This window comes from Maylandia zebra, linkage group LG7 (genome assembly GCF_041146795.1).
Source record: "Maylandia zebra isolate NMK-2024a linkage group LG7, Mzebra_GT3a, whole genome shotgun sequence".
Classification (NCBI taxonomy): Eukaryota; Metazoa; Chordata; class Actinopteri; order Cichliformes; family Cichlidae; genus Maylandia; species Maylandia zebra.
Window position 1 is genome coordinate 10,480,845 of NC_135173.1, and position 12,119 is coordinate 10,492,963.

The 12,119-nt window shown below is 39.3% G+C and overlaps 2 protein-coding genes across 9 annotated transcripts in view; one reads left to right on the forward strand and one right to left on the reverse strand.

The window, feature by feature from the left end:
* On the forward strand, positions 1–2,262 carry LOC101475661 (uncharacterized). Its single transcript, XM_004553315.3, has 2 exons — positions 1–169; positions 830–2,262. Exon 2 carries the CDS (start codon positions 837–839, stop codon positions 1,692–1,694), a length of 858 nt encoding a protein of 285 aa, XP_004553372.2. The 5' UTR covers positions 1–169; positions 830–836; the 3' UTR covers positions 1,695–2,262.
* Positions 1,990–12,119, reverse strand: part of terb1 (telomere repeat binding bouquet formation protein 1) — a 15,564-nt gene continuing 5,434 nt past the window's right edge. For 5 of the 8 annotated variants that reach the window (XM_076885719.1, XM_012919650.4, XM_012919654.4 and 2 more), the window contains 10 exons: positions 11,853–11,983; positions 11,454–11,758; positions 11,295–11,359; positions 10,777–10,839; positions 9,905–10,123; positions 8,830–8,901; positions 7,320–7,385; positions 6,130–6,200; positions 5,343–5,498; positions 1,990–4,674 (listed from right to left, as the gene is read on the reverse strand). In XM_076885719.1, the coding sequence (XP_076741834.1) occupies positions 4,636–4,674; positions 5,343–5,498; positions 6,130–6,200; positions 7,320–7,385; positions 8,830–8,901; positions 9,905–10,123; positions 10,777–10,839; positions 11,295–11,359; positions 11,454–11,758; positions 11,853–11,983 (1,187 nt within the window). In that variant the 3' untranslated portion in view covers positions 1,990–4,635. The remainder of the gene's footprint in view (positions 4,675–5,342; positions 5,499–6,129; positions 6,201–7,319; positions 7,386–8,829; positions 8,902–9,904; positions 10,124–10,776; positions 10,840–11,294; positions 11,360–11,453; positions 11,759–11,852; positions 11,984–12,119) is intronic. The other 3 variants (XM_076885718.1, XM_076885721.1, XM_076885722.1) reach the window with 3 other exon arrangements.

The window sequence follows — 12,119 nt, forward strand, 5'->3', positions numbered from 1 at the left end:
CTGGAGCGCGCGCCGTGGACGCGGAGAATGTGCGCCTCAGCAGTCTGTGCAGGGCTCAGCTCCTCTCTGCTGTGCGCACTTCGAGCGGTTTAACAAGCAGTCTCCTCCACGAAGAGTCATCAGCAACTTTATATATATATAGACCTGCTGCAACGCCAAAAGTACAAAGGTTGGTGAAATACTATTATCCTCCTAGACATTTTAACCACAGTGTTTTTGCTCCTTCTCTACCATTTGGATACAATTTAACAGTCTGAGCACCGCGACAGGGAGGCGGGGTCGTCTGCAAAACTTGTTTTTCCTTTCGCGATCACCAAATATTAATGTTTACTGCCTAACTTATGTTGCTTGCATTTTTTTAGTAGCGCATAATACTAGTTATGTGAGTTATGCTTCGTTTTTATAAGCGACTGGAACATATTATTTTATAGAATCTAAGAAAGACAAAACAACAATGAATCTGAAGACTTTAATTGACCTTTTTAAGTAAGGGGATGTTGACTGAAAGTCTATGAAGTGGTCAAAAGTTGTGACTGCACAGGTCATGATGTGTCCAGAGTGTTTTTTTGTTTGTTTGTTTTTTTGTGGTCGGCGTGTGTATATCAGGGTACAGGAAGTAAAGGATTAATCAAACAAGTGCTTTAGTCAACAGCTTTAGTTGGTCCTTGGGCTCTCCAGAAATATATTTAGACTTCTCAGAAAAAATAGAGCACACAGTGCAAAGAAGAATAACATAATGTACTAAAACACTCAAATTTCATCTCCACCAGTCAAATAAGCATCTCTCTTGGCATTATTATTATTATTATCATTTTGACTTTCTGTACAGGCTCATTATGGGAAACAGGCTCAGCAGAAGGCGAGAAACCCCAGCCAGCACCCATGAAACTGTGGCTGTTGAAGAGAAGACCACAAAGGAGCCAGGAAACGACTCTGCAGTTACACAGACTCACGAAGCCGCCAAAACGGAGGATCTAGATGTGGTGGTGGGAGAGCCAGTGACACCAGTGGCATGTTTACCCAATGAAGAATGTGTCGCGGATTTTAAAGAAGCAGAGGCTTCCAGTGCCTCAGCCCCGAAAAATGATACAGAACCAGCACCTATGGTAAAGGAAGCCCCAGTCCAACCTGAACCTCAGGTCTCAGCCAGCACACCTTCACCTTCAGAACCAGCTGCTGAAGCTGAGCTTGCTCCTGACTCCGAACCAGACATTGAGATAGTCCAGCCCAGCTCAGAGCCAGCACCACCCTCAGTGGAGCATCTGGAGCAGCAGCCGGATCAACTAACACAAGAGTCTCTCCATGAACCGGTTCTTTCTTCGCCCCCTTTGACCAACTCTGGTTCCCCTGATTTCGCGCCCTCCCAAGATCCCATCCCTGTCCCAGTCAATCCAGACGAGCCATCAGACCTCCCAGCTGGTGAGGAATGCCAAGATGGGGATGAGGCTGCTGACATTTCCATGCTTGAGCCAGAGAAGCCAGCAGAAGCGCATCTGGAAAAGCCGATGGAGGTGGAGGCTGAAGAGAGTTTGGAGAAGCTTGGAAGTGATGTCAACGAGGAAAGCATTAGTGAAACCCCAAAGAACTCGGAGCTGAGAGGAAATGACCTTGGCAGTGACCTCATTCCAAGAGATGTCAATGTCCCTGATGACACTCCCATCACAGACATGAGCACATCTACTGAGCTGATGTGAATCCATCAGAGGATTCATGAAGGAAGTGAAACCCTCTAAATCTAAATTGTGTATGGATCTAAAAACAGTGGTTTGTCTCACCCAAGTACCCACATTAATGCCAATAGAGCCTTTTTTTAATGTTAAATGAACCAAAGGTGCCAAAAAGCAGTGTGTGTGTACATGTGTGTGTTGTGATGGAAAGAAGAGTGACCTAGAATGCTTCATTATTAGACAGAGATCTTCATCTGTGAAGATCCAGGCAGAAATTAAATGTGTCTTGTATATATTTGAGCAGTTTTCTTTTTTGTTTAAAAAAAAAAATAGCAACAAAAAGAAAAATGAAAAGAAGGTTAATGAAATAAATGTAAAGGACAAAGAATGCAACTTCAGCTGGAAACGGCATGTGCATTCCACAACTGGTTACGAGTATCTACTACACATTTATGAATTAACATAGTAATACTTGGCATTTTCAATAATCCACTAATCAGAATGATTGTCATCTTATGTAATTTTAAATAAAATAAATGAATTTTCAATGTCAAGTAGTTGCCTTTGACAATAAACTGGCATTTACACATCAAAATCTTGCTCCCTGTTTTTCAAAGGTATATTTTATAGTATCTGGTCACACTGAAGATTCTGGGAATAGATTTTTGTGGGGGAAGAAAAATAGGAGATACTCTGGGCATGTTTGACAAACTACTACATGTACGGGGCACTCTGCAAATGGCAATAGAAATCTATGTAGCAAATCCCAGTTCATTTAAGAGGGACTGGAGCTTCTCACTGTCTCGTGGGAGAGAGGACATCAGAGGAGGGAGGAGAAAGGGGGGAGACTAGGCCACATTCTTTCCAGAGGAAGGAGATTTTCATGGGGCCTGGGTCAAAAGTCTTCAGTGTGACTGCATTTCAGTCCATGAGAAATCTGTTCCTCACATGCCTCCCCTTGCTTTCACCCCTTGCTTTCACTACATTGCTATCCCAAAATCTTGTCTGAGTAGTCAGGACACTGGTATGAGAGGCCACTCCTAAATGCCTTAAAACTTTAATCTACAGTCATGTGGAAAGAAAGCACACGCTTTTGCAATTCTGTGGTTTAATTTATCAGGTCATAAAACATAACCTATAACTGGGTAACCACAACCTCAGATATTACATCATAACAAGCTTAAACCACAATGTAGAAGCAGTGTGTGAAAAGCAGCCGACAGGTGCTGCTAACCAAATACATTTGATTAATTGATTAATTAGCAAATGTTTGCACCTCTATAAAAGCAGAGATTTTGGCATAGTGCTGGTTTGGAGCATTGCCCGTTTTTTCATGAGTGGAAAACATTTAAGACTGTTTCCAATCTTCCCAGCTGTGGATATCTCCACGTGCACAGTGGTGGAGGGGTAATTTTGGGCTCAGTTTGCAGCTACAGGATCCGGACACCTTGCAGCCATTAAGTCGACAGTGAACTCCTCTGTACATCAGTCTAGAGTCACATGTAAGGCCATGTATCAGTCTTTTATATCCTCGACAATAATGTGAAAGACTGATAGTCATACAGAAAATGATTACTTCATGTTATTGTTATTAAAGGTGGTTTTACAAGCTACATGGGTGCAGTTAGTTTTTCCACATACCACTTCTGCAGTTTAGCTTTTTGTTAAATAAATATAGTGTAATATGTTGTGTTGTTTTTCGTTGTAGGTTGTTGTATTTTTTAGAAATTTTAGAACATGGTAAGGACTGGATGATTTTTAAAAAAATATCCTGATATGCAAAAGCTTAGAATTGAAAGAGGGTGTACTTGCAAATGTAAATAAGCAATAATTTGCACATTTACTTTGCCAATTCAACAGAAATACAAATCAATGACGGGAAAAGCTTAATGCCAGGGTATAACTATCACCAGTAAAAAATTCCCTTTCACCCTTCCATTATTATATGAGGTCTCAAACTATTACAGCCCACACCCCAGGGCATGGAAAATGGGGAAGACCCATGATTTTAGCAACACACTGATGAGTCCCCACAGAATGGGAGAGGCACTCTAGACAATGATCTCAGTCAAGCTAAGCTTTAAAGGACACATTTTGCAGACTGAGCTGCTTCTTGAGGCACACTGGGAAAGATAAGCAGTTTGATTTGCACTGTGATTCCTGTCATACCAGAGGCTTTCAGCTCAATAAACAAAAGTGCTTGACCTGAGTCCCCTCTCCCCTTGTTGATTTCCTGTCTGTGAACTGAAGCACAAAAACAAAGAAAGCAGGACTTGGCATTTGCTTCTGTGATGCTCTATGTCAAGGCCTTAACAGGGTCTAAGCAAAAGAAGCAATCAGACATAATCTAAATAGTCTTGTTTTACCTGAAAACTTTATGGAAAACAACTCCGGTTAATAACTGGTGAAACAGACACCACTTTCTTTAATATGCATATGAAATAACAAGAGTCATTTTAATGACCAGATTTTATCCAAACTGCCATACAGTAAATCTGACCTGGACTAAAAACAGCTAAGATACAGAAAAATAAATATGTGGAAAACTATACTTATACTGACTATCTGAACACACTGTTCAAAGGCCAGTTAGTCTGATAGACGGTTATGCGGTACGATATAGTAATTATTCAATAGGTGCTTTTGCATCGCTTAAATCTACCTTTTAATATCAATTTAATTCGGGCACAATTCATTCTCAAAGAAATGAACATAAACCATGAACAAATAATCACAAATAAATAACATCTACAGCTATATTTTCATTTTCAAACCATAACTCAAACAGGTTTGAGACAATATTGCATTGAAACCACAAATCACTAAAATTAGTACACCAGGTATAATATAAGGAATATATACTGCTGGAGATCATAAAAAAAATTATTGAAATGTTTTTTGAAGTGAGAATGAAGGCCTCACAGGTAAATCCAGTCAGCTGATCAACAAATCCTAGGTTGAACAAGGATTAAGAATCTGCACGGCTGGCATCCTGGGCCTTACGTTTCTGAAGGCAAAAAGACAAATGAAGCTAATTAAAGTCTGTGTAGTTTAGCGGTTCTGGTGGCATTCAAAAGTTTGAGCACCCCTAGTCAAAAACTGACACTTACATAATTCAAAAGGTTTGAAAGATCAACTTAATGATGAAAAACAACAAGACCAATAAAACAAAAACTTTTGATCCTATGGCAGTAGGATTACATTTCTAGTCAGATTTAGTAGACTCAGGAGTGGTGGTGCACTGCAGCAACATCTGCACAAATATGACCTCATGAAAGAGTCATAAGAAAACCTCGCCTGTCTCCTGAAGAGGTTATTCATTGAGAGAATTCTGCAAATAAACATCATCAGAAGAGATGTATATGCAGATTCATGAGAGGTTCTGTCTGAAGGAGAGGCTTTTAAGGGAAAAAACTTCGGGTGAGTAAAAAACACATTTATGAAATTGGCCAAATTAGGTCTTCCTGAACACCAGGTGATGAAATTTGTTTTGGGAATTTTTTAATGAATGGGGGGGAAAAGTAATTTACTCAAAATAATTTTTAGAAAGTATGAAATTACCTTTGTGCATTTTGTAAATCATGTCATCCCTTTAGAGTTTGGAAATAAGTAACACTGTGCTCAAAACTTCTAAGGCCACTGTAACTTGTAAAACACTTAATTTAAGGATTTTACCATTAGTCGCCTGTACTTCTTGGCCAAGTCAACATTGGTGCGCCCAGGCTGGAAGGGATATGACCACAAGATTAAGTTCCAAGAGAAGCCATACGTCTTTACTCCAGACAGCAGGTAACCCACCTCCTCACAGCTGAAGTCCTTTCTCTTCCTTTTCTAAGAGTATTGAAGCCAAAAAAAAGTAAGAAAAGTAAACAAAGACAGCCAGAGACATGTGCATACATGTGCACATGTATGCACATGCACACGTTCATCCATTTGCCACACCTCTCAGTGCTTAGTAACTTTTAAAGCATTTTCTATCAAAAATTGGCCTGGTTACTGAAGCCACGGTTAATCACATATATAATAAAGAAAGAGGAAAATGTTTTCAAAACATCTGTTTTTTTTCTTCTTTTTTCCATTTATTCATACTGAAAACAATCCAGCCAAGTTGCCTGTAACCAGCATCCACAGACCACACTGGTTTCAGCCCATTAATATCTGCATTTTGCAAAGCATGCTATTCACATTTAAAATGATTTCAACACATCTCGATGAGCAATGGTAATTTGTTAATTCTTAACGGGATTATCTTCGCTTTCTGATGGGCTGTCCCTATTGCAAAATAATGCAAGCACCAATAACAGAAAGCACTGTCAGGGATAAAAGGCGCTTTGGTAAACTGAAACTCTACTGTGTGTATCTGCCCTTTATCTTCAATTATTGTTATAACTACGATGCAATACTGATTATGACAATAAAGCTTTTTCTCGACATCCAAAAACATATCTGATAGAAAACTTACAGTGGAACTGTGATCCAAGCCAATCTTCTGCAGATTGTTATGGTGACCACTCCTCCCTCCCATCTCAATATCTGAAACACAGCACGTGAAAGCATGTTTACCAGGGATGCACTGATTTATTAGTTAAATCTAAACATCACTGATATTCAGTTTGTATACAGCCATCAGCAAATACAATGACATTAAATGATAACAGAGGTCAGTGGATTTCTGTTGTGTGTCACCAGCGTTGCATCTAGTTTCATATATTTGTGTAGCTGAATTTCAGTAAATTCGCTGACAGTGTGTTTAAATTACATTTAAAGTTATTGTTAAAAGTGGAGATGCTTTTCCCCTCCTCCAACAAAAGGTGAGAAAACAATCAGTACTGCAAATCATCTCTGCACCTCTACTGGAAAAGACAAAGCTTTACAACTCCTGTTTTATCATTATATATTCAATTGCCCCAGATTTAATATGCAAGATAATTTCTCTTTTTGCCTAGGACTGATTTCATAGTAGTACTAAGCTGTAGTAAAAAAAGATGAAGACAGAGCAGGAGGGGCGGTATTATAGTTTAACATGCTGAAAAATGGATGACAGTGGAAAAATCTAAGGAAGAATGGACTCAGAGTAAGCGCTGGAGCTGAGATGGAAAAAAACAACAGTAAATCTCAGTGTGACAGCACAGAGAGAATGCACTATGAAACAGTGCCCCTTGCTTTGCAACACTACTGCAATTCTTGGGCTACACAACCTTTGAGATGATGCAAACTTGCAAACTGACAAAACACTGCAATCCCTCTAGTTTCACTACAGCGTCACTGGCAAGACACAAAAGCATCCGCCTTAATCTCTCACAGTGTTACACAGAGTGTGAAACAGCTTAATGCAGCTGTGCTGCTTTGAACCAGCCCCGGCCTGCACTGTGAGAACACTGGCTGCAGTTCAACATTCCCTCTGCTGTTTGGTTTGTCTGCTGCCAGGAACACATTGCAGAGAACAGCTCCCACCACAGGCTCTCAATCATAACATTCACACAGTTAAATAGTCAGCTGTAAATACCCCTATCTGATGTTGCATATCTATCTTCAGGAGGATTCTCCCTTTTTAGGAGGGCCAAGAGAGGAGTGATGGGATCTGTGTTGCTGATTATGGCAGAAATGCAGGACTAAATAATTAAACTTTTGCTTTGTGAAAACATCTCATACCAGTCCTGTTATGAGAGGCGAATGTTGTCTTTTTAGCTCTTCTTTGTAGTGGAACCAATGTGACGCCTAAAAAGAAAAAGACAACCAAATTAATTTACAAATTATACATATAGATGTCCTACACCTAAAACACAGCAGCTCGCAACTGCTCAATTTCTTTATCTTTCAGGACATTCCTGCTGCTTTCTATTATCTTGAATTTGTTTCTATGTTCCTATCGCTGTATCACATAATTCTGTGACATTAACCATCCCACACACCATAGAATTTATACCGAAAACTAAACTGTAATGCTAATCCTTGGTGGTGGTAAAAAACATGTAAAGTAAAACCAAAAGTTAGAAGGGTCATTCTGCATTATTTGCCACTGCTCTTGCAGTTATTACTTGATGCAACATAAATGGAGAAACTATTGCTTCAAAGTTGTTGCCTCATCTGAAAATCTTCTCAGTGCATGTCTACTGTTGCTACCATAAAGCAATGTTGTTGTCCCCCCCCCAATAATTATTTATTATTGTTATATATTATTATTATTCCCTTACAGGATAACTGCTAGGATAAGGTGTGACAGTACAAACTCTTTGTTTCAGGGACACATGCCTATGCACGCATGCATTCCCACTGTCACCACTCCCATTGTCACAAAGTGCTTGCTCATAGTGGGTCATCTGATTGTTGGGCCTCTCTCTGTATTATTGTAAGTTCCTTACCTTACAATATAAAGTACCTTGAGGTGACTATTAACATCTTTTATGTTTGTGAATTCATATTTTGCCAAATGCCCTCAGAGGCGGTGGTTTTGTTGTGACACATCAACATCTGGCATGTTTGCCAATCAATCCATAACTGCACGCTCTTGCTGGCACTGGACCAATGGTGACACATTAAAAGCTGTCATGTTTGTCAGTTAATGCGTAACTATATTTCTCACCCCAAAGCTCAAAATGTGTTCAGGGTTTGTGGTGGAAAAAAATAAGGAAAAACAACAACATACATTTTACTCAGTGCTGTTATATCAGCAGTAGGTATATTAAACCTCGGAAACTGAGACTTGTGAGTTGAATTGATTTCTACAGAACAAACAGAGTACATAATAATAGAAGGTTACAGTTTAAACTGTGGCTTCTTAGAAGACTGCTATGGATTTCGAGGAATCATGGGGCACCTGGTTTCCAGGCCAGGTGTGAATGAAGTAATTTTCAGTCTCAGTCTGTTTAGCTGAGAGTGCTGCACATTAGCAGCACCATTCTCACACAGGCACAAATGGACCCCACAGTGAACTACACAGTTGGGAAACACTGCGTGTTGTCCAGGCACACTTTTGTGTTAATGTCTTCACCTTTACCAGGTGACTGGTGCCAAGTATGTGGCAAAAGCTCTTTTTTGTACTTGCACTGGTGCATTTCTGATACAAAATAATTACCACAAAGGGTTCAAAATAGCTCGTATATTAGATTTACAAAATCTCATTTGCAACAGTGCTTTCAGGTGTTTGTGGTAAATTTCTTACCATTGTGCTTTCTCCATCGGTGTTCAGGCAGAGTGTTCTTGTTAATTACCTTTCCTTCACCTTCAGAAGGTCCTACAGTGGAGTAGAAAGTCATTTTATTAGCAACACATGGCAACAATTTTACATTTAAGCATTTTTTATTTCAACTTAACCCTGTAAGACCCAACCCATCAAAAATTAGCCAGAAAATTCTGATTTTTTTGGAACTGAGATGTTTATTAACCCTTATAACAAAATCCACTTTTTTTGCTATATCATGTTGGGTATGATATATTTTTATTATATATTAATTATATTTTTTTGTATCATATTTGATACAGTGGGCGTTTTTGACACCTTCTTGTTAACAACAATGTCAATTTTAGACAAAAAAAAATAGTTTTGTCCATAAGTATTGATCAACAAGTATTGATCATGTTGATGAGATAAAGGTGTCAGAAACTCATGTATCAAATATGATACAAAGGGATTAAAAAGAAAAACTTTCACACAATGACAATAAAATACTGTTCAAAGGTAAAGTAAAGCTCCACCCATGCATTTCAGTTCTTCTCTCACACTAACAGTGAAGAGTGCCTGCAAGACACTGCAAGACTACCAATGCAAGAAATTAATAAGAAAACTTCAGAGATTATGTGGGCATTACTCAACCATTAAATGTGGTTAGCTGAAATCACATATGCTGCCACTAATTCGACCCTGTCTAAGAGACAAAGAATCTCAGTGTGTGATTTACAGAGAGCAGATTACCCAATGACAAACGCCTATCAAAGTGCAAACAATTGCACCCTTTGTGGTCACTGAGGAAAATAATTTTTCTGCTGAACTTTGATGCTAATTGAGTGATAAAGCAGGTAGTGCATCACCTTCTGAACCAAACATGTTGAAAACTCTGTCTATCCATTAGCAGCAAGGCCTTTAAAGGAAACTAACAATAATTAGTATTTTTTAGTATTTTTTAATATAACAAAAAAAAATGCAAACCTAGGACCTACAGGAACTATTAGTGTTAACTGTAAATACACAGAAATCCAGTGATAAACTGGATTTCTGTGCATATGGAGAATCTTTTTACCAGTCCAGTTTTTGCAGGTTTGTTGTGGCTCTGCTGTTGAATATCTCTCAGCCTCAGCGGGATCCTGGTGCTCCTTCTCAAACACGAGCCTGCAGTGATGCATTCTGAAGTGCTTGGTGGCCTCTCTGAGAACCTTGTGCCTGTCACAGCTTTGGTGGCAAGAGCTTTGGAGAGACTCAAAAGTGTGACTGGTCACTTCCTCAAAAGGTAACACACAGGCTATGTGGAGAAAGGAGGACATGGGATTTATACTTCTGTTTAACTCCTTCTGTAAACCATGTTTATGTCATAACCACAAATACTTCCCAAACTCCACACCATAACCTACACTATAACCTCATGTCAACCTCCCCAAAAATGTAACTGAATGTCACAGCCCACAAAGAGTGACTGAGCTCTTCAGTACAGTTGCCTTTCCAGTTACTCCTTCGTTGCAGTTTTTGAAGGGATCGAGCTGCTTTATGATGCAGTCCCCAGGATAACCTGGACATATATACCAGAAGCAAGAAACAAATGTACTTTGGTGACCATCAGGAGCAAGTGGAGGCTGTGAAATAAATCTCTTCTTTCTCGCAGGTCTACAGATGGGCCATTGGGAAAAGTGTGTATACTTCTTTGCGACAAATTTCACACTAGTGATGCCAGTGGGTCCCATCTATGCCTGTTTGACTGAGGCCTACCTGTACATTTAACCAGAACTTTAAATGTATGGTCCTACTTTAACACGTCATAACTATTTTGAAATGAGGCTTATTAAGAGAGACACTCGTGTTTGCAAAGATATAGAGAAGTAAAGGCTGTCGAACACTGTCCTTGTTTAAACTCTGCCTTTAATAATACAAAATTAATAGGATTTCTGTGCTATTTCTTACCTGCACAACGACTATAAGGGACTGGGGCTTTGATCACGTTCTTCATATCAGTATGCTGTAACTCTAAACATAAAACACATTTAGGAAAACATCACATACTATACACTTACTGAAAATGTCAAAGTCCTTTTCATTGAAAATCCAAGTGTAAGACACAGGAGGCAAGTAAACACACACCCATACACACAAATCAGTCTGATACAAAAAAGGTCAGGCAGAGACTTGTGCAGATTGCATAAAAAGGCAAAATCCAAACACCAGGAACACGTTAAAAAAAAAACATTCACAGGGATTAACTGAGTAAAAGAATGCCAGTAAGCTCAGGTATCAGACAACACACAATCTAGAGATTAAATGTTGGGAAGATATGTGTATATATTGAGGGAGTGATTTGCAGAGTGCAAACAGGTGAGTTAACTGGGGGAACCAGGTGAGGAAGTAAAGGCAGTCTGAGCATATAGCTAAATACTGTAATTCTAGTGCCTGGAAGTGAAAATAAGTGATACTGTGTCTCTTACCTTCAATACACTTAATCTCGCTTGGTTTTGTGTACCTCACTGGAAATAGTGGCTTAAACCACTGACTAAAAAAAAAAAAAAAAAAAAAAAAAAAAAAATCTTATCATTCACCCTCATTTTTTTTCTGATAAATAACAGATGCAGAGCCACTCCACTAACCTGTTTGCCTCAAGTTGCTTACTGGCTCCCTCTAGTGGCAGGATATGAGAAGACATGAGCGCTCCAGTACCTTTGCACATTGAACACCTGACGTCACCTTCACTGGTTTCTTTGTGAGAACTTAACCCAGAGGTCAATTCCTTGTTTTCACCATTATTCCCCCTCTCAGTTATGTTTCTGGGGACAGTTTCAACACCCTCATTTTGTGGTATGTGCAGTGGCAGATTTAAAGCTGGTAGAGATATTTGGTCTCGCCCCTCATGTGAATTTGGTAGACCTGTGTCTTCCTGCTTACCCTCGACATCCTGAAGATCAACATAAGTACACATCATGAGTCACCATGATATGATCTGGTCAGACTTGGCAAATACATGTGTCTGATGCATGTTTAACTTTCACCCTTCTCTTCTCTAGCAGGTTAATCCTGTGTAGCATTTCTCTGGCTGAACTCCTGATCTCCTCAATGTGTTTAGGGGCTTCCACATTTTCAGCCTGTTTTGCTATCGGATCACCCACTCCTGAGCACATAGCTTTATAGAAAAGGCAAATACTGCAGATTCTTATGTTTTGCATACTATATACATGCCAGTTATCTTAAATGTAAGACAGAGGCAAATAATGCAAATAAAATTTATATAAGATAGACTGCTGTGATACACAGTAACT